The sequence below is a fragment of the Stenella coeruleoalba genome (assembly GCF_951394435.1).
Source record: "Stenella coeruleoalba genome assembly, chromosome: X".
Classification (NCBI taxonomy): domain Eukaryota; kingdom Metazoa; phylum Chordata; class Mammalia; order Artiodactyla; family Delphinidae; genus Stenella; species Stenella coeruleoalba.
In genome coordinates, this window is record NC_137152.1 from 7,162,123 (window position 1) to 7,184,471 (window position 22,349).

General features: G+C 53.9%; 1 protein-coding gene across 3 annotated transcripts in view; it reads left to right on the forward strand.

Moving 5' to 3' along the window:
• The window catches only part of SHROOM2 (shroom family member 2), a 135,925-nt gene extending 113,917 nt beyond the window's left edge, over window positions 1–22,008 (forward strand). For 2 of the 3 annotated variants that reach the window (XM_079910391.1, XM_079910393.1), the window contains 5 exons: window positions 5,019–5,672; window positions 10,096–10,614; window positions 11,699–11,870; window positions 16,417–16,689; window positions 19,284–22,008. In XM_079910391.1, the coding sequence (XP_079766517.1) occupies window positions 5,019–5,672; window positions 10,096–10,614; window positions 11,699–11,870; window positions 16,417–16,689; window positions 19,284–19,550 (1,885 nt within the window). In that variant the 3' untranslated portion in view covers window positions 19,551–22,008. The remainder of the gene's footprint in view (window positions 1–5,018; window positions 5,673–10,095; window positions 10,615–11,698; window positions 11,871–16,416; window positions 16,690–19,283) is intronic. The other variant, XM_079910392.1, reaches the window with a different exon arrangement.
• Window positions 22,009–22,349: the final 341 nt, after the last annotated feature.

Below are 22,349 nucleotides of genomic sequence, written 5' to 3' on the forward strand. Positions count from 1 at the left end.
GCGTGGCCTAGTTCTCTCTAGCCGCCTCAGGCCCCAGAGCACGTTAGGAGGAACAGCCTCCAGCCGTAGCTGTGGGCACAAGTCACACTTGGCCGTGCGTCCTCTTCTGCTCATTGATTCCAGAAGTACTTAGGAAGGGAGGGAAGGAGCCTGTGTGAATTAAGTTGTCCAAAGAGTTGGAATTTTTCTCTCTTCTTTGGTGAGGATAATTGCTCACCCTGTTTACAGAGGTGTGCTAACTTAGTGATCCCAGGGAGATCCAGAAACACTTGCTTATGTTGGGAATGTTCACATGCAAGCTCATGTGAACCCTGCTGCCTGCATCTCCAGAAAAATGCGTCTTCCCTCCTTACCTTTCTGCCCGGGGACCGAAAGCCATGAATGCATTTGTGCATGTAACAGACGTCCAGGCCGTGGTGTGACCCAGTGCTCGTAGCTAACGATGGCCCGCGAGGCCCTGGAGAAGAAAACCTGGCTCCCTGTCTCCGTCGAGGTGCTCACAGCCCCAGGGTGAGAGTGGAGACCAGTGAACAGTACAGTCATCAGAGAGAGTGACCAGCCCTGTGCTAGGGGCTACCCAGAGGCCGGGAGACCGCAGGGCTTGCGGAGCCGCGGGCCTGTGTGAGGGCAGGGCAGCTGTGCAGAAGATGGGGCGGCAGGGAGCAGAACACTGGCACCCGAGGACACAAGGAGCCCAGTGACGTCACGGGCTCGTCAGGAACAGATGGCATCTGGAAATAGAGCCGCTGCCTCTCAGGGATGCAGCCTGTGCTTAGACACAGGGCTGGCTGTCTCCACACCATGATCAAAAGTGGAGACTTGAGGGCTTCCCTGGTGGCGCAGTGGTTGAGAGTCCGCCTGCCGATGCAGGGGACACGGGTTCGTGCCCCGATCCAGGAGGATCCCACATGCCGCGGAGCGGCTGGGCCCGTGAGCCATGGCCGCTGAGCCTGCGCGTCCGGAGCCTGTGCTCCGCAACGGGAGAGGCCACAACAGTGAGAGACCCACGTACCAAAAAAAAAAAAAAAAGTGGAGATTTGAATCAGAGCAGTGTTGACGGGATTTCAAGAGCATTTGATACATAACTTATAATATTACATTTTTTGGGGCTGTTAACAGTGGTTTGTGTCCTCTCGCAGGGTGTTTGCACTACTGGGCAGTGTTGAAGGTGGCCTTTCCTGCGCTCTTCCCCCTTCAGATTAGCTGTGTTTCCCTCTGCAGTCCTGTCGCGGACCTTTCTCCTCCCCGTGTCCTTCACAGCGTCCAGTCGGCCTGCTGGGCTCCAGCCCCCGGAGGGGGCTGCGGGTCTGTGGAATCCTCAGCCGCTGAGAACCTGCTGCCTGTCCTCCCTGCCCTGGGAGCTGCTGTCTCCTTGGTAACAGGTCCTGAGTGTGTTCCACAGGGGAATGAGCACCCGAAGCCGTATATCGCGGCTGCCTTTGCAGTTCTCCTTTGCGCTGCTGACTCCCCGCTCCTGGGTCCACCCTGGAGTGCGTGCAGGGAGATACTTAGTTGCTTACTCGCCCGTGCAGAGTCCTTAACTCATTGTATATTCTTGGTCTTTACGTCTGGATCTTGCTATCACCATTGACTGTGAAGATACAATAGAAGGGGATATACATGCATATACACGGATACCACACAGATACGTGTGACACATGTGATATGTAAACACACACACATTATCCATGTTATGTACAAACTAGTCACTTGGAACCTATTAGAAACACAGGTTGGAATATGACCCCGGTAGAACCCCAAGTTCCCGCCTTTAGTCCTTTTTTCCTTTGTGAGCTGGATTCCCTGAATTCTTACCAGCTGGGACAGTAAGGACCAATTCGAACCTATCAGAAACACAGGTTGGAATATGGCCCCGGTAGAACCCCAAGTTCCCGCCTTTAGTCCCTTTCCTTTGTGAGCTGGATTCCCTGAATTCTTGCCAGCTGGGACGGTAAGGACCAATTCGTGCTGTTATGGCTTTCACTTTGCAGGTTCGGGAGGAAGCCAAGAAAAAGTCAGGGGTGGAGGACAAACTTGGCCCAGAAATTGCCACGTGAAGTTAGATGTGGGGTGGGCCACAGGGGACCAGCTGTGCTCCTCCAATGAGAAGTGGCCAGGCAGCCCTCACTTAGAGAGTGCCCTCAGGTCCTGCGAAGGCTGCGGCGCTAGTAAGGCAGGAAGGAGCCCGGGGCACCTGCTGACGACAGAAGGTCTTTTGCTCTGAGTCACTGTCCCACTCTCAGTGGGGCTTTGCTCCTACAGGTGTGACCTCTACCTTCTCTGGGTAGATCTTAGCGTGTCCTGTCTAAGGCACTTTGCAAATAGAGCTCCTTTTATTTTTATTTTTTAAATTTACTTTTGGCTGCATCGTGTCTTCGTTGCTGTGCGCGGCCTGTCTCTCGTTGTGGCGAGGCGGGGGGGGGCTACTCTTGGTTGCAGTGTGCGGGCTTCTCATTGCCGTGGCTTCTCTTGTTGTGGAGCACGGGCTCTAGGCATGCGGACTTCAGTAGTTGTGGCACAGGGGCTTAGCTGCTCCGCGGCATATGGGATCTAACCGGACCAGGGCTTGAGCCCGTGTCCCCTGCATTGGCAGCCGGATTCTTAACCACTGCACCACCAGGGAAGTCCCTAGAGTTCCTTTTAAATTAACATATTAAATATGAACCCAGATGGCCCAAGACACTTAGATTTTAGCAGTAAATTGTAGCTGATCTAATTCTCCGTTTTAATGAGGTGGTGGCTATTCATTTAATAGGTACCAGGTGCTTTCGTGTGGGTCTGTGGATGCTAGAGTTCAAGAGTTTTATAAGCAAAAAAGTTCAAGTGTTCCTCAACTCTTTGAAGTGAAAGACTGGGGAGGCGTTCATGAATTGTCATAAATTAGGTTTTACTGTCTTAAGAGGCACTATGGTTTCAATGGAAGGGAGGCACGAGGTTTGCTTTTCCGCGGCAGGCCAGATGAAGTAGTGTGTGACAGGGCATCTGAGCTGTGAGTCACACTTCTCCCACTGTTGTCCATTTGATGACGTCTAAATGCCATTCTGTCTTTTGTAACCAGACAGCTGCTGTGTATTGTTCTCTAAACCATCCATTACATTGTTTGGGTTATTTTGATAACTTCTAGTTTAATGTTGTCAACGAAAATAATCGAAAAACAATCTGTAACAGGAATAGAAAAGAGTTTTATCTGAGCCAAACTGAGGACTACAGCCCAGAGAAGCCTGCTTCCCAGAGTAGTCTGAGGAACTGCTCCCAAGAAGCATGGCGTTCGGCACAGCTTTATGTCTTGTCAAAAACAAAGAACGTTAAACAAGTCGGGAATACATTGCTTCACAGTTTCAAAACAGACCAGCACGTACACAGCGAGTCAGTGTGGCCCTGGCACCTGGGAAAGGGAGTCTTAGCATTGAAGGAGCGCCCGCATGGACTTTCCGGGAACAGAAGCATTTAGTCTTTATTTTTAACATGGACGTTCTTTACTTGTGGTCAGTGCGCCCTTTTCTTTAATAATTAATGCAGATGTACAGTGTATGTTTGCTAGGCCACAAACAGGCTGTTTAAGTTAGCATAAAATTCAAGTTACCTTATGTGTAAGCCGGAATGACTTCCCCAGACCTCAATAAGTTAGCATTTCTTTCATCAATGTGTGCCCAGTACAGATTAAAAAAATAAACAACACCTAACTTCCCCGAGCTGGGTTAATATTGTCTTAATTTGGAAGCAGAGAACAAACCTGCCCCTTTTAGGGTCCAAGCAGGTCTGGCTCTCTTCTGTCCTCTTGCAGATGCTGAGCCCTTGCAGCTGCTGTCTCTGGGCTGGAGGTAGTGCCAGTGAGGAGTGTGGCCCCAGCTGGCTGATGGGCGAAGGGAGGGGAGTTGGGGTTGGTCCATGGTCTACTCTCGACCAGCCATTGAACCTGGAAGGGACCTTTCTCCTGAGGACATAGCAAGAGAGACATGCAACGAGCAGTTGACTCTGAGAACAGCTGCCTGGATGGGGTTGGGACATCTGTAATGCCCAGGCCTGGTATCGTGTCCAGGGCCGCAAGGGGTTGCCAGGGTGTGTGGGGACGAGGTCTTCTATCCCACTTGTTTCGCAGTAGGTTACATCTCTTACTGGCACTTGTGCTCTACCTACTGGGTGTCTGATTGCTGCCCTTTTTAGGGTCTCCTTTAACAGCTCTGAGGGTGTCTTAACGGAGAACAGCTCTTCCTGTGAACGGAAAGGTCAGTCAGAGGCTCATTTCATTATTCAGTCAGGTGGGAAGAAAGTGTGTCAGCGAAAGCAGCAAAGGCGTGGCCGGCTGACTTGTTGCGAGTTTGATGGTTATCATAACGCCCACGAGTTTTAGCTTCGGCACAGCTATACGTGCACGTGAAGCATGCCTGCATGTGTTTTGCAGGTGTGTGTGTGCGTGCGCGCATGCGCGCATGTAAGTACGTTTCAGGGAAAGAGAGAAATGGATACGGATGTGGAAATGGATGAGTATGGAAAGATCAGTGTCGCACTGCAGCTTCCAAAACGAAGCCTCTGTTTTTCTTCTATTTAATGACAGACTACTGATTTTAAAGTTTATCAGTTTACTTGCTGCCCGTCTTAGAAAGTTCCGTCCCTTTGTATATGGTAATTTCCCGAAATAAACCACATGAAAATATTGTTGCAACATGAAGTAAACATTTCTGAATATCACAGTTTGAGGATTTCTACACACATTGTTTTTTTAAATGTTTGTGTGAATTACATTTTGCCCCCAAATTGCAGTCTGTGTGTACACGTGTGTCTGTAACGTGCGTACCTCCTGTCCTGTGGTATGACACGCCAGCGTACTGGCGAATGTCCAGTGTGTGTTTGGCGTTGATGCCTTGTGTTAGGAATCGCAGCGGGGACAGGCGCAGGCAAACGTATGTGGATTGAATTCCTTAACATGACTGAAGGAGGTTATGGAGACGTGGGTGTAGTCCTGTTTGGGGAGATGTTAACTGGAACCGCTGGCTCATTTTTCTTCCTTTCTCCCCTAGACAAGCAGATGCCCCATGTGCAGAAGACAGTCCGGGAGCGCAGCGGGACCCCCAGCAGCCGTCCCAGGTCTCTGAACCAGCTGGCTCCCGGGAAGCTCCGGAGGTGCCCCCGGAGGGCCGTGGCCGGGCGGGGACCCTTCCTTGCGATTACAGATACCCGGAGGAACGCGCGCCCGCGGACCGGCCTGCCGCCCCGCACGCCCGGGGGCAGGACCCCCGGCCCCTGAGCGCTGCCCCGCTCTCCCGGAGGCCCACCCCACAGAGGCCGCCGCCGCCCAGGCGTGAGCCCAGGCCCTTGGCGGGCGTACCTGCGGCTGCTCACCTGGGCGCGCCCGGCAGGCCCCGCCCCCTGGCCCCGGAGGTGTGCTCGTGCTCGGACCGTCCGGCCCTCGCCCGCTGCAGCCCCGGCGCCTCGGCGGAGAAGCCGAGCGCCGCCCGGCCCGCGGCAGATGGCCCGCGGGCTGCGGGGGAGCCGGCCGGGCAGCATGTAGACGAGCGCGCAGGCTGGCCCCGGCGGGAGGCGCCGCTCCTTTCCAAGTTCCGGCCCTTGCAGACCTCCGCCATGGAGACCTCGCGCTCCCCGTCGCCTCAGTTCGCGCCGCAGAAGCTGACGGACAAACCCCCGCTGCTCGTCCAGGATGATAATTCCACCAGGTACTGTCTCTGGACGGCGGCCTGAGGCCTTCTTCCCCTCTGCCGGCCCCCTTCCACCGTGGGAGGCTTTCAGCGCTCCTTTCCTGGGTGGTGAACCACTGCCGCCTTGCTCCCGGCTCCCCGTCCTGGAGTTTCAGTGGGTCCTGGGGGCTGACATGGGGGAGAACCCACCACTCGAGTGGTCAGCTGGACTGTTAACTTGCTGGGGGCTTTCCTGCCCCACAGGGGGTGAGGGAGGTAAAGGAGGGAGTAGACTGTCCCCTGGTCCTGTTCCCAAGCCCGACAGGTTGATAGCTGCGTTACCTACAGGCTTCTGCACAGCGGGGCTGGTTTTCCCAGCTGAGTTCTGTTTGTAATCAAGTTTAACCTAAGCATGAGACTTTCAAGCAAATTCGGTGTTTTTCGTGATGTCCAGTATTTCCACATGCCTTTTTTTCTAGTTCTTTTTATATGAAAAGGCTGAGGTGGTGTTTACCTTTTATTAAAGCAGAGGAAAACTCGATCCCATCCCATGGTGCTGTTCTCAGGGTCACCGGCATGGGATTGTCGGTTGTGCCCACTGAGCCACTGGTGAATGCTGTCAGGCAGGGACCAGTCAAGAAATGAGAAATAGAAGGGGGGGAATTTTCTTCTCATTCTCTAGAGCACTGGTTCTCAGCCGGGGGGGTGGCATTGCGGCCCCCAGGAGGACACTGGGCCGTGTCTGCAGACGTTTTGGGCGTCACAGCTGTTGGGCGTGGGGCTTGTTCCTCGGCTCCTGGCATCTGTTGGGCGGAGGCCAGGGGTGCCGCTTAGTATCCTACAGTGCCCAGGACGGCCCCCCAGCAAAGAATTCGCTGGCCCTGCATGTCAGTACCGTCTGATATAGTAGCTACCAGTCGCACGTGGCCATAGCGATATAAGTTAATGAGAATGAAATGAAACCTGTTGCCCAGTTGCGCCCTCTGGGGCTAGTGGCTACCACCCTGGACAGCCCAGATGATGGCTGACTTCATCATCATGGAAAGTTCTCCTGGATCTCCCCGCTGTAGAGTCTTGAACTTTGTTTTTTTTTTTTAACCCTTAAGATAACTTGACGGAGAGGAAACAGTACCGATAGCGTCCTGGGTCTCCGTGCGTGGCATGGCCAGATGCGGCTGCGCCTGCGGGCCGGCACTGTTCTGCATCGTTCAGAATGCAGGTGTCACTTAGAGATCCTTTCTGTTGGCAATGTTGTTCAGTCCTGAAAGGGAGGAGAAGCGAGGAAGTAGTTTGTGTGGTTGGTGGAGTGTGTTGGTACCGCTGTAGGGAAGGTGACCGGGCCCCTCGGGCCTCGGGAGCTGGTTTGGGCACAGCGGGCTCCACGGCTTTGCGGAGAAACAGGGCCACGTGTTTGCTCAGTGCTCACCACGTCTGTAGACTTCAGGAGGTGGGAAGTGGTTTTCATTTTTTCTTGTCCTGAGCGAGTGTGGGTTTTCTTGCCCTGTCTTTTATGTGAGAGGGATTTCAACAACCCGTGGCGGTACTTGTTGACGATACTGAGTGCCGGTGTCTTCAGGCGTCCGCTCTGTTCCCATCCAGTGTGTCATTTGGGACAGCGAAGGCTGTCTCGTCCCTTGCTGTGCCAGCCCTCGTAGAGCACCCGGTTCTGGTCAGCGTGCAGAGCTAACTCGGTACGTGTCCCCTCAGGGAGCACAGTGCAGCAGACGGTAGCCACGCCACCCACGAACTTCCTGCCGAGGAAGTGGCTCATACTGTACTGAGTTCGGTGTCCCCGTCCCCAGAGCGGGTGTTACCGGTTAGCGTGGGCCTGAGAGAGTGGCATGCCCGTGGCATACACTGCGAACCAGAGGCCGGCGCTCCACACGAGCGCTGGCCGGCTCCATACCCACCATCAGCCACCAACGGGCAGCGAGCGCAACACAGTGGCCGGGGCCTCGCAAGCTGCCTGGTGTTTGGGCACAGCTCAGAGACTCTCTGCTTGTCTGCACGTGTGCTGACTGATTTCTTGAGCACTACCCGCCCCCCTCACCTCCCTCCACGTTCATCTGTCCCTCCCTCCAGTTACCTCTGCTGGGGAACCAGCCGGGGTGCAGAGCAGCTCCTGTGTCCCTGAGACACGCCTTCCCGAATTCAGCAGGCAGGTCCAGAGCCCTCCCTCGTGCCAGGCCGCGGATGCAGAAAGTGCAGCCTTCCCACCCTGTGGGGAATTTCAGAGTCATTCACTCCGAATAAAAATACCTCAACTCCTGTTGCAAAGCCAGGAAGCTTACTATGAAAAAAACTTCTAAAATTTTGAGGGTTTTGCTGGTTTACAACAACATGGAGACAATGCCCAGCAGCACGGGCGAGTGAAAATGAGAGATTTCATTGCGCCCAGCAGTGTTCCCAGGAGATTTCCTGGGGCCGGTTTCTGGGTTTGGGAGCGTGTGTGAGCATGGAGCTGGGGGGCTGCTTCGGGGTCGTTCGGACAGTCTTGCGGTCACCTCGGGCATCTTGTGGTTGGAGAATCTCCTTGTGGGGGTTGTGGTTTATCAGACCCAGGGTGGCATGTGGGCTGAGGGCTCCCTCGGGACTGGGTGTGTGAGCACAGCAGGTTGGACTGCTTGCTGTGGGGGGCTGGGCCCCTGTGGGCGGCCGGCGGCTCACCTGGACGGAGCCCGCGCTCTGAGAGGAGCCGCTGCACGGAGAGGGGGCCAGGCCTGGCACAGCCCGCATCCTCCATCCCTCCTGGTCCGGCTTACCATGAGGAACGGATGCGGTCTGGCTGCGGTAAGGTCTTGTCCACTGTGTTTTGTCTTCACTTTGAGGTAGAAGTTCATCAGACTTCTTAAATGTGAAAGTCTGCCTAGGTTTCAAGAGGAGAGATCATTTGTGCTTGGAAATGACCAGGAAGAGATGCTTTGTTGGAAAGTATAGGACAGCCTGCGGAGGATTTGTTTTTGTTTTTACCTCGTGTCTTCCTTCGCTGGAAATTAAGTTTCCCCACGAATCGGGCCGGGGGAGATGCAAATACAGGCTGACTTTGAAGTCCCTAACAGGAGTTGAGGGTCTCTACGCATGGAATGCAAGGAATGGAATGAAGAGGGGTTCTTGTTTGTGTGTCCTTGCTTCGATAAGATGCCAGAACTTTCCTTCGGAAGTTCAGCATGTCTCAGCAGTATTATGCCCGGAGTGACAGCCTTTTGAAATTTATTCACTAAGAAGGCACGACAGGGACTATATATGACCACCTAGATTAATAAACAAACACCTCTGCTCTCAGTGGTTTCTGCTGGAGGAGAGAAGAAAATAAAGTTATTTCATTGTAGCCTGCGTGCCCCACCCTTAGGAACAAGGAAAGAACCGTAATGTGTTGTGTTATGCCCCTTGTGCACCATAAGATTACGTCCATTCGGATCATAGAAGTGGTTTTACGCTGAGTTAGGAACAAGTCGGGGTGTTGGTTGTATGATTTTGGCCTGTCTTTTGCCTTCCCTCCTGGCTACCAGCAGATGGCTCTCTTTCTCCAATTTGTCCTTCAAGGGTATTTGAAATGGATTTGTGTCCCAGCGGCCCTGGTCCGGGGGATCCCCGGCACCAGCCGGCTTTCGGGTGGCCCCTGACGCAGCCCCATTGCCTCGACCAGGCCGTTCCTTTCCGTTTTCTCTTCCATGTGGCTGCTCGAGGTGCCTCCCCCGCTTTCACCGACAAACTTTTTTTATTTTATTTTTTTTTAAAAGGACGCCTGCATGAGTCATTTCCAAGATAGCGCAGGAGCAGCGTGTCCCATGTTCGCTGCTGGATTCTTATCTGTCTGGTATGAAATGCCGTGTGGAGGGCAGCTCGAAGCGTGGGGCAGTGGCAGGCAGGTGGGGTGAGACCCGGGGCGCACGAGGGTCCAAGGACGCTTCCAACCGGGACCAGGACCGGGCGGCGCTCAGCGTCTGCTCAGAACACGGCTGCTTGTTCTAAAGGCGTCCTCCGGCCACCGCGAGGACCACGCAGGCACCCAGCTGTGAGAGACGCTGGCTGACGCACCGGCGCTAATTCTGTGAAACACGCCTGTCTGTTGCAGGGCTCCCTTGCAAAAGAAAATCTCACTGAGCAGGCTTCTTACCGTTGGCTCTGCCATTGACCTAAAAACAAATGAGCATCACACTGCCCTTCTGTCAGTAGGCCCACGGATGTGCCTTCAGGCGTGCAGGTGACCGTTGGAAAACGGAGAGACACCTACACGCCCAGGAGGCTTAGGAGATCAAGGTAGGGGTGGCAGGCACTCCTCAACCTGGTCTCCCCATCCTGGGACGTGTGACCATGAAGGCTTCTCCCCTGGGGCCGCTGCAGGCCTTTGAGTCAGGCTGTAAGGGGATGCGGAAACCAGCCGATTTCTCATCCAATTTCTAATTCTGGTCTGTGCCTGGGCGTACAGCGTGTCTTTAACAGACGGCCCTTCTCTTTGCAGAATCGAGCGGGTGATGGACAACAACACCACGGTGAAGATGGTGCCCATCAAGATCGTGCACTCGGAAAGCCAGCCCGAGAAGGAGAGCCGCCAGGGCCTGGCCCGCGTCCCGGAGCTACCCGTGCTGCCCAGCGGGCTCGAGCGGGACCAGATCAAGACGCTTAGCACGTCCGAGCAGTCCTACTCCCGCTTCTGCCTGTACAGCCGCCAGGGCGCCGAGCCCCAGCCCCCTGGCACCCCGGTGCCCACGGCCAAGGACAGCCGGGCCTCCACGCCCACGCTCAGCTACGTGAAGGCCAAAGAGAGGACTGCCGAAGACCTCAAGTCGGAGGAGCTGGCCCGCGAGATCGCGGGCAAGGATAAGTCCCTGGCGGATATCCTGGACCCCAGCGTGAAGATCAAAACCACCATGGACCTTATGGAGGGCATCTTCCCCAAAGACGAGCACCTCTTGGAGGAAGCTCAGCAGCGGAGGAAGCTGCTCCCCAAAATCCCCTCTCCCAGAACCACAGACGAGAAGTGAGTAGACGCCGCCCTGGGTTCTGCCCCCTGGCTGGATGTGGTTTTGCCCGGTGCCTCTTAGGCTTACAAGGGCGAGGGAGTGTATCTGTTTGTCTGTTTTCGTGACTGCTCTTTGGGGACAGATTTCCATAAGTGCTTATTAGCACTCTGGGGCTCTTTTGTCACCCTCCCGAAATTAAAAGCCCATTCTGGGGATGATGACGTCAGGTCCTGGCAAAGATGTGAAAATACACGTTTCCGGAGATGCCCACGGGGCTTCTTCTCACGAGGCGGTGGTTCTCAGCCGGAGGCTGTTGTCTCCCGCCACGGGACAGTTGGCAATGTCGCGATACACTTGGTTGCCACCACTGGGAGAGGTGCCCCGGCATCTAGTGGGTGGAGACCAGGGATGCTGCTTGCGGCTCTGCACTGCACGGGACGGCCCCCCATCAAAGAATGGTCCGGCCCCAAGTGTCACTAGTACGGAAGCTGAGAAACTTGTCACAAGAGGGGTGAAAGTTGAGACTACTTCTTAGTGTATGTGTTTATGAAAGAGGTTTTCTGTTGTTGCTTATTTAACTGAGGGAGTGAACTTGCTGCAATAGGTTCCGTAAAGAGCGCTTTCCAGCCCGTCCTTCAGTCACCTGCCCACAAAGGTGTATCTGCTCACATCTCTCCTGTTTCTGTACATGGTCTCCATAAGCATCGTTGACTGACGGTAGGCGGGAGTACCTGGCAGACAGGAAGTCAGGCCGTAGCAAGAGGCAGCAAATGCGGCTGCTGGTAGAAAGGTGCCCGGTGACCTTGGGCGTGCGGCCACGCCTACGGATAGCGGCAGACCTCTCCCCATGGACCTCGGGCTCCCGGTGGATACCATCTGCACTCTCCTCCCTCCGGGGCGAGCCTTCGAGCACCACCTGGCGGGGTGTTTTAGTTCTGACCTCACAACCTACTCCTTCCCCACTCTTGCTGTCTCATCTCTCTAGCTGGTGCCTTTCCGTTAGCACCACCATTTGCCGGTCACAGCCCAGGCTGTGGGACTCGCGGGCACATCTGTGTGTACGCTCAGAGCTAACGGGTGTTCTGATGTTTTGTTACCCAGGAAGGAGGAGCTGAGTGTGCCGGCGGCCGTGTCCCTGGCCACCAACTCCACCTACTACAGCACATCGGCCCCCAAGGCGGAGCTGCTGATTAAGATGAAAGACCTGCAGGACCAGCAAGAAGCCGAAGAGGATTCAGGGAGTGACGCCGACCACGACCTGTCGGTGAAGAAGGTAGGGGAGCTGCAATTCCAAACGAGAACGCGCCGGCTGGCTGGCAGGCAGGCCGGCCGGGGGCGGCACCCGGCTCCACCCCGACCCTGGGCCCTGCGCCGAGCGCCGTTGGTGTTGGGCTTCTATGTGGGACGCTGACATTTGGGCCTGTGTATTAAGCCCTTTGTGGGTGAGTCTTCTGTTCTAAAATTGGGCCTCTCTGCCAGGGTCTCTTTGCCATCTCTTTGTAATGAGATCCAGTGTCAAATTAGCTAGGTGGCCACCAGTCTCTCTCATTTTAAGGTCAACTGATATGTCTCTTCTACCCCAGTTAAATCCAGAGGGCTTAATTGTATGACCTTCCGCAAGGCACATGTCCTCTTTGACTATCCGTTTCAAATATCTGTGATCATCTGTGATCCGATGATGTTAATTAAATTCAACAGTATATTGTGAAGTGCGTTGTTAACCAAAAAGCATCATCTGTTCAACTCCAAAAACTCACCCAGGCACTTGGGGATACAGCAGTAGACAAAACAGACTGGAGTCAGTCTTTATTTCCCTGAAGGCACTTGTGTGCTCACAGAGGAGATGGATAGCCAACATAAAAACAAATATAAAAAAACAAACAGGGCCCCGTGGGCCAATCCCTGCCCCCCACCTGCTCTTGTAAATACAGTTTTATTGCAACACGGCCACACTCGTTCATTTACATATGGTCTCTGGTAGCTTTCACGCTACACCAGCAGTGTTGAGTAGTTGCAACAGTGGCTGTGTGGTCCCTGAAGTCTAAAAGATTTACTGTTTGGCCGTTCATAGAAAAAGTTTGCCAACCCTTAATGGAGTAGGTCGGGTGGTCAGAAAACTAAAGCAGCATGAAGGAATAGAGAGAGGTAAAGGAGTATGATTGTAGAGAAGGCTCTGATGAGCGGATGATGAACAGAGACCTGGAGTGATGTGAGCGAATGTCTGGTTGATCTGGGGAGGGTCTGGGGGAGTGGGGTTTGGGCAGCAAGTGCAAAGGCCCTGGGGTGGGAGTTTTGTGACACATGGGGGAAGCAGCAGCGACCAATAGCTGGAGCTGTGTGGACAAGGAAGGGGGAGGATTAGAGAGGAGGTCAGAGGTGAAATAGCGTGTAACCATGAGGTCACGGTAGGGACATAATTATTGCTATCAGTGCCGATGTCTTCACTACTGTACGAGCTTCAGATCTTCATGGCATGTCAACGGGCCAGACTTGTGACATCTAGGTGTGATTACCTGGTTTTTTTTTTAGGAAGGATTTAGCATAAAGGGAGAAAGGAATTGCCCAAGGCAGTCAGTTTCAGAGGATAGCATGTGCTGTTGGTTTAATTCCAGGGGCTTTGAGCATGCGTAGTCAGCACCAGGAGAAGAAGGAGGGAACCAGCATTTGGTGCATTTTTCCGTACACTTAGCATCTTGGAAGGGGCTTTCATAAAAAATACCAATTTGCTTTGACAAGGCCCTTGCAAAGGATAATGTTTAATACCTCCTCGTATTGTTAGTTGTTTAAAAAATGCCATTGATTGGTTTCAAATATGATACACAAACCCATTCCAGAAGAAATACCCTGACCCTTGTGTAAGAGAAAGTGACTTTCAATTTAGGAAGTGATAGCCTTTTTTTAATTCAAAAAGGAAATGAAAACTAAGAGTTTTGGTCCTGGGATTTTAGAGGCCCTGTGTCTGGCACAGGGTACCATTTGCTTTCTTCTGGTTGTGTTTTCCACGTTCTTAAAAATAATGAATTTAAAAAAACAAAGTGTTGTTATTCTCATACACCTAGAAAAAACATCCAGTTTGGACAGTTTTAATTCCGTCCACACCCTAGATGCAAAGAACTATGTTCTTTACACTGTGCCTTTGTTTCTCATGATGTACTGAATTTGGGAAGCAGCAGCCTTGGTACCGCTCCTTTCATCTGTCTGGGGCCTCTTCCGATTTCTTTGGGGGCACGAGATGCCGGCTTTGGGATTGACATGAGACTGTGAGCTTGCCCCCTGCCCATCACCCCACCAGGATTAAATTCCTAAGTCAACTGATGTTTTTGGTTCAGTAAGCGTATGTCGGGCACTTTCACCCCAAGCAGGAAATGCTTTAAGCGCTAGGTCAGTGCTGTCGCTGACCCAGTAGTCCTGTTCTCCTGGCTGCGCTGCCTCTGCTGCCTTTCCAGTGCCCTCATATCTACGGTGTCACGCGCTTACGAAGTGTGCACGGGACGAGGAGAAGGGAGGGCCGTGCAGGTGCGCTTGGGAGGACTTGATGGCTCGCTTGATAGGAAAAACGCTGCATGGAGACCCTCTTTGGAAGCATCGTCCTGAGACACAGATCACCCGTATCAGGCATACGAAGTGTAGGGTGCCTCCAGCGCTTCAGCGGGTCTCCCGAGGTGGTTTGATTTTTTTTTTTTTCCCTCCTGCCCAAATAGTCCCTGGGATGGGGCAGTGTCTACCGAACGGTAGCGGTGAGCTCGGAGCAGCTTCTCATGCACACTTGCAGTCTTGCCGGCAGCGGCTGTGGACAGGCGCCTACTGCATGCCAAGCAGCGGGCTGAGCCTCCGGGGATTTCACCCATCTTCATGTTAGCCCTGGAGGTCGGGGCAACTGCTCCCTGCTTAGCTCTGGACACCATCCTGGAGGGTTTCACGAGACTGAGCCTTCTCCCTGCCGAGCCCTGCGGACTCCGTCTGGGGCCAGAGTTTGGAAACTGCCCCAGGACGGGGCGGCGGGGGGCGGTGGACGGCTCGGACCATTTTCATGGGTCTGTTGTACATAAAATAGTGTTACTCACTGTGGAGCAACAGACTGAGTTTAAAAATCCTAATCGGACTTAACATTCCAACTAATTGTTTAATCCTCATTTGGGTGCGGGCAGCAGAGCACTGCCTCCGTTTTCATCACCCCAGCCTCAGGCTAGCACAGGGATGCGTTGGCCTCCTAAACCCCACGTAACCTGCCGTGTCCGTCGACACGAGGTTGGCGGACTCGTGCAGGGCGGGTGGCAGCAGGGTTCCGAAAAGGACAACGGGGGACTTTGCTTCTCGCCGTTGGCCCTTCACCGCTCACTGTGTCAGGGCGGGCCGCCGGTTGGCATCCGCCATGCGTGGGTTTAACAGCAGAAGCACGTCCGTAGTCATGGGAACAGGGTTTTTCTGGGGAAGGCTTCCCTGCTGGACCCCTTCTGAGCGGTCCTTGTAATTTTTCTCAAATGTGATGACCCACGAGACCGATAATCTGCTTTCTCTGCCCCTCAACTCGGACCACATGGTGCCGCTTCACTTCAGGATGGTGACCGATTAAAAGGTCCTTTGTACGTGTCATTTTTGCTCTGTAAAAATTCGTCATTTCGAGAGCTGGCAGGAGGGGGGAATGGGGAGCTCGTACTGAATGCTCGGAGTTTCCGTTTCGGAGGATGGAGAGGATGTGGAGATGGGTGGCGCTGCTAGCCCACAGCGCCGTGCATGCCTCAATGCCACAGAACAGCACCCGAGAAAAGAGGCGGGACGGTAAACGTTGCAGCCTGTATATTTCATGACGTTTAAAGAAGTCATTTATTTACATTTTGGTCAAATGGAGATCAGTACTTTATTATTGTGAAAGACTTGCCTAAGTTCATTGACATCCTTCATTTGTCTTAATTTTTATTGCTCATTCTACATGGAAGACACGTTTTAATCACGGAGTTCAGTACCAGACGTTCAGTACCAGACTCAATAACTTGTGTGCATGTAAGTCTTCCAATTGGGAACTGCCAAAGAAGGAAGCGCAGGGACTTCCCCGGCGGTCCAGGGGTGAGGACTCGGCGCTTTCACTGCTGAGGGCCTGGGTGTGATCCCTGGTCGGGGAACTAAGATCCCACAAGCCGCACAGCGCGGCCAGAAAAAACAAAAGCAAAAAACAAAGAAGGAAGCACAGGGTATCACAGAGGCCCGGAGAATCCTTGCAAAGATACAGGCTGAAACGAGGTTTACCGTGAGTAGCCCCAGGGGTCCCACTCCTGCATAGTCTGATAGGACAGTCACAGGATGAGAATAGGTTTGTTCTGTTCCGTTTCTAAATCAAACGCCAGTGATTGAACAGGAAGGCCTTATCCTTCCCCTAGTCTTAAACATCCCCAGTTAGTTAGTTATGGCTGCGTTGGGTCTTCGTTGCTGCACGCGGGTTTCTCTAGTTGCGGCGCGCGGGCTTCTCATTGCGGTGGCTTCTCGTTGTGGAGCACGGGCTCTGGGCGCGCGGGCCTCAGTAGTTGCAGCACTTGGGCTTCAGTAGTTGTGGCTTGCGGGCTCTAGAGCGCAGGCTCAGTAGTTGTGGCGCACGGGCTTAGTTGCTCCACGGCATGGGGGATCTTCCCGGACCAGGGCTCGAACCCGTGCCCCCTGCATTGGTAGGCGGATTCCCAACCACTGCGCCCCCGGGGAAGTCCCCCTGTTATTTACTGATGCCAAACAAGCTGCCGCCCGGCTGAGCTGAGTGGCCCGCAGATCCGGGATGGGTGAGGGGGTGCCGCAAGGCGGCCCTGACCGCGTCCCCTGCCCTGTGCCCACAGCAGGAGCTCATCGAGAGCATCGGTCGCAAGCTGCAGGTGCTGCGGCAGGCGCGGCAGAGCCTGCGGGAGGACATGCAGGCCAACAGCGCGCTGGGCGACGAGGTGGAGGCCCTGGCCAAGGCCGTCTGCAAGCCCAACGAGTTCGACAAGTTCCGCATGTTCATCGGGGACCTGGACAAGGTGGTGAACCTCCTGCTGTCGCTGTCCGGCCGCCTGGCCCGCGTGGAAAACGCCCTCAACAATCTGGACGACGGCACTGCTCCTGGCGATCGGGTAACTATGGCCAGGGCTGACCTGGAAGGCGGGGCGGGGTGTCGCTTTCCTGTGGGGGGTGGAGCAGACCGCTGGGAAGCCTCTTTCAGCCGCCGCGGCCACCTGTCCTCCTCATAGCGCAAGACGCCGGTTGAACGCCCAGGGCTTGCTCGCTCCGTCCTTGTAGCGGGGGTGGGGGGTGGGGTGGGGGGTGGAGGCGAAGCGGCGCGCGTCTGGGAGAGTGGACCTCTTCTCGTATAGTCCCACGACCGCTGCTAGTGTCGGTCTCTTCCTAGTAACCTTTCCCCACCGCAGGTAAGTGGGTAAGTGGAGCTCCCCCGCTGCCTGACGAGTCCTCGGCCCCCAGTGACAGTGCCGTTTGATGGTGATGTGGTTGCTGGGACTTCACAAGAGGGCCGGCAGGGTCTAGAATGAGTCTAACAGCTGCTCTGCTTTCCTCCTCCCTCCACAGCAGTGCAACTTGGGACATTTCTTAGTGGGTCTGCGTGTCTGCTCTTTGCACATGCAAGACACCATCTACCCTACAGGCTTTACTACTTCGTAGGTCAGGTAGCAGGAGCACATCTAGTTTGCTTCTTTCCACATAATAGGCCTTCAAAATGATCATCTTCATCATTAATAAGGCACCTTAGCTTCTCTACAAGGGGAGCAGAAAAGGCACCCCTCCCCCTGGACTCCAGGTGAGAGTGGTTTCAGGTTACACAGAAAGATCTTACAAAGCGCGTGGCTTTGAGCCCATGATCTTTTGTGCTTAGCCAAGTCGTTAGTGACTATCAATCACGGAACGTATTGCATAAGGGTCGAAAAAGTAACGGGCTTTGGACCCCGATCCCCTTGGGTTACGTTCGCATTCCATTTTGCTGCTCTTGCCGTCTTTGCCCAGTTTATCTGAAAGAACTTAGGGAAATAACATGAATGGGAAAGAGAGACTTACTTGTAATTGAAATAGTAAACTCTCAAGGATCGATTAAATGAAAAATAGTAATATCTTTGCAGCTCAGCTCATCCTTATCTCCCCTTGCTTGGGACTGACCAAGCCTTACTTAGAATTGGAGGAAGTAGAAGCAGTCACACACCGGGGACCGTGGTCCTCCTGGGGACCTGGCTGCATAGCTCCTAACTGCATCCCTAGGGGGGCCGTGGGAGGGAGGAGAAGCAGACAGGCGCTCTCCCCCGTGGCTGTGTGTGGCTGATGCAGCGTCACCTTCGTGGACCCAAAGGAGTGCTCAGTCACCACGTCCAGGGGCAGCACAGTGGGCTAGCCTCCCGTGTGGCCAGTGCCAGATGAACATCTCCGGGTCCGGCAGCCAGGGCTTGGGAAAGCTGCGGTTTGCAGAGACAGGCACGCTAACGAGTGAAAAGATGTGGCCTCAGGCTGTAGGCGGCTTCCCCTGTCTTCCCAGGTAGAAAATGAGCACGTGGGCAGATGCAGACACGTGAATCCCTCCCTCCCATCAGCAGCTTCTAGTTGCCAGGGAGCCCAGCTGACCTTAGTGGCCCGAACCGCATTTCTCGCGTCAGTTGAGGTCTGTTTCCCTTTTGGTTGGCATGAATTGGCCTTATACCTTGCCTCTTGCCGTGAAAATACATTGTCTTTGTTTCACAAGCACCTGAAGCTCAAGGTGTCCCCCGGAACAGGTGACCCCGAAAGGTTGTGCAGTCGGGGGCACTTCCCGGAAGCCTCACCCCAGGAGCAGCTTCTGCTGTCAGCCTCCGTTTAATAGCAGCTCACCTTTTCTGAGCTCTTTCTGTGGATCGGCGCTCTGCAGAGCACTCGCGCACCCGGGATGCTCATGCGTGGCCGTGGGTAGAATGTCCAAGCTGCAAGGTGGTGGTGTCAGAAACTTGCACCGAGGACAGGGCGTCCGTGGGTTCTGCCAGCCGGCACTTGCAGACATCTACCGCGTTCGCCTCTCCCCCCCTCAGTTTTCATTAAAGTTAGAGAGGGCAGGGGAAGTGGGGGCGCGCCCTGTGGGCAGACAGCGACTGTGAGTGCTGCGTTCTGGAAACGGGGGCGTCTGTGTGACCCAGGGTGGGACCCTCGGAAGGAGAGAGGGCACCTCCCCGACAGGCGCGGTCTCTCCCCCCGCCCCACCGCCCCCTCTCACGGCCTCAGCTACAGCTTTGCTCCCGGGCTGCAGCTCCGTCTGCCAGAAGGGTCTAGCAGTCCTGCCCTGGAATCTCTTTAGAACCTGCGCCTTGTGTCCGTTTGGCCACGGTATTGGCAGGGAAAGGCCTTGGACGCACACCGGCTGCCTCAGCCCTTTGCTCTTCCTGAGCATCTCCCGGTCCTGGAGCATTTTGTGCCTGGATGGCTCCCGTGTTCCTCACGGCCTTTCACGGAGACAGGAGCAAGTGGAGGTGGCAGCGGCCCAAGAGCGCCAACGGGGGAGCTGGCGCTGGGGCCTCTGCTCCGCGAGGTGCCTCCTGCCCACGCCCCAGGTGCTTCTGCGCGGGTCCCTAACTCGGGTGGCGTCAGGGTCTCCACTGGACCAGCCCCCAAAAGAGCTGCCGGACACCGTTCCCCCCCCCGGCCCCCCCCACCACCGCCACTGCCTAGTCCCCAGCAGGCTCGTCTCTCTCTGTCTCTCCAGCAATCCCTGCTCGAGAAGCAGCGGGTCCTGATCCAGCAGCACGAGGACGCCAAGGAGTTGAAGGAGAACCTGGACCGCCGGGAGGGCATCGTGTCCGACATCCTGGCCAGCTACCTCAGCCAGGACAGCCTGGCCGACTACGCACACTTCGTGAGGATGAAATCGGCCCTCCTCATCGAGCAGCGCGAGCTGGAGGACAAGATCCACCTGGGCGAAGAGCAGCTCAAGTGCCTGCTGGACAGCCTTCCGCCCGACAGAGGCAAATGAGGGGCCTGCGGCCCGACGCCTCCCCGGCGGGGCACGCAACAGGAGGCAGATGAAAACCCCAGCCTGGACTTAGGTCCTGGAGAGAGAATCCCTCCCAGAACCAAATGGCCGTTAGAAAAGCAATAATTTCCGTGGGCGCGTTTGGGATGATTGGTTGATGTCTTAGTTCCCTGCTGAGCAGAGTGGCTCCCCGTCACCCTTGGCCTGGAAGCAACCCCACGTGGCGCCCGGTGAACGGTGAGTTCCCGAGTACGGACTGAGCTCTGGTCCCGAGGTGCACGCACGTGGTCCTTGCCGGCTCGGGTCTGCCCTTCCGTCTCCCCACGCTGCACCCCTTCCTCCTCTCAGGAGGCAATGAGCGCGTGTCGGGCAAAGCCTGGCACACGACCTCTCCGGTGGGTCACGGGAGGTGGCGGCTGCCGGCTTCTCCTGTTGGCCCAGAAGTGTTGAGCGTTCGTTGTGTCTGTCCTATAAGGATGATCTGCGGCCCAGCAAAAATCAGGATGATACTTTAGTAACACTCTGCAAAGGTGAATGGTTTTCCATGTGGTTAAAAACCAACTGTGAAAAGAAGAGCGTACATGTTGGGTTCACTCACTAAAATTGCCACTTAAATAGCGTTCGCGCTTTAAAACACACGCAAAGCAGACACACGGTTTTAGGACTTCTCGGCTGACGTCACGGTTCAAATGGTATTTTCCTGCAAAGAGAAATTACTTGGCTAAAAGCGTGTCCGGTAAATGTGCTTGCTAGGTGTTTTTTTGCTTAAGGCCGACGAGATATTTCTTAACTTACTCTCTCCCCAGAACATTTATTTTGCGTGTGTATGATCCTTAATTACAATTGGCAATTTCTCTCTTTTTGCCTCTATTTGTTACCGTGCCGTAAGGGCCACATACCGTTTAAGAACCGTTGCTCTGGTTTCTCAGAGGTCCCGGTGGACCACAGAACTCCTAGACCCAATCGTTTTCTGCCACACAGTGTACAGCTCCTAGTACCCTTTTTTAGTGGTTGAAATTGTGAGATGGGAGATGGTAAAGAGTCTATTCACTAAAGAAAACTGTCAAGCTGTCATTTTCCACTGGACAGATCACAGGCTAGGAGAAAATAACTTGCAAATCATGTATGTGACAAACCGTTTGTATCCAGAATGTATAAGAACGCTCAAACTTAACAGTAAGAAAACAAACAGCCCGATTAAAAGGTGGGCAAAAGACTGAAACAGACACTTCACCAAAGAGGATATATGCATGGCGAGTAAGCACGTGAATCGATGTTTTAGCCACCAGTGGCGTGGTTCTCACGTACTTCTTTTTAATCTGATCACTGTGGAGTGGTGAGTTTCGTCACAGTGCTCATCTGTTGAAATGTGTGGTTAATGGCGGGAGAAGCCCTAGGATAACTTCACGTCGAGGTCATGTGCAGACTTTGGTTTGACCTGTGAGATCGTTTTACTCCTTATTCCTCTTACTCCTATAAAAGAAGTTTTCCAGCGGCGGGGGGAGATGTCCCTCTGTCAGCAGTGGCTGCTGCCTTACCAAACAGACGCACGCAAATGTCTTAAAGGACACTAACTAGGCCATACTTCGCCAGCCAGAGGGGAGACTGGACTCCCGGGCTGCCGCAGTGATCTCCGTGCACCCGTAGAGGGGGCCGGCCTGGCAGGCGTCCCTGATGCTGGCAAAATAAACACTCCTTTGGCAGCCCACCGACGCCAAAGAGAAATGCCTTTTCAAGTTTTTACTCCTATTCAATTAAGCTATTCCTGACTTGAAAAATCCCTCTTCTGCCAACGAAGTGTCCTTGCCACGTGGTGTGGGTCACTTGCTGTGAAAACTGATCACGTCAGGAAAGGTAAAGCTGGCTGTCCATGGACACCCCCCCCCCACACACACACTGCCCCTGCTTCCTCCTTCGGGGAGACAACCACGGTGATTTCAGTGTTTTTAATTGTCACAAAGCTTTTACCTGTGATTCTTTCCCTTCAGATACAGTATTGTGATCATTTTGATGATATGTCTGTAAAATGTGAAAATAGAATTTGTGTCTGTATCCAGCTTTTTGGTGTCTTTTGAGCCCTTTCTCTTCTACATAGCAATATATAGTGCTCTACTGTCCTTTTAACGAAGCACATAGAATCACAACGTTCCCGTTTGCCTCTTCAATGTCTGGTTAGTGGGGACCCACAGATTGCAGTGAGTCAATGTACATAACTTTGTATATAGTTATGTTATTGCATATAAAGACAATCTGGTGCTAATGTTTTGCCCTTGGCATTCTTCGGTGGTGGCTGATAGCTCACCCTTGGTCATAGCTCAGCTGTGGAATGCTCTGTATAGTGAGATTCCAGTCAGGGGCGTTGCGCCTTCGGAAGATGCGTACAGATTTCACGCTCAATACTTTCACTTACGTCTCAACAGATCATTCTGCTTGACGTTCACAAAATAAATGGTGTCCTCCCGTGAACCGAGCATGTCTTTGATTTACATCTTTTTTTTTTTTTAAGAATTGCAATATCCTTACCGTATATTAGATTCTTCAACCACTGATAAATGGTGGGATTAATTCTATGTATGTGTGTATGTGACTATTTCTGCCAGTCTAGTAAAGGGCAGTCAATTTGCAGTCAGGAAAATGTCACAGACACAGGTTGTATAAGTCAGTGCCTGCCACAGCAGTGCTGCGTAACAAGCACTGTAAAGTCGCAGCAGGGTCCAGTGAGACGTATTCCGTTAGCTCATGAAATTGGAGATCAGGCTCTGCTCCACGTGCCTGTCATGTTCCTCCTGGCACCAGGAG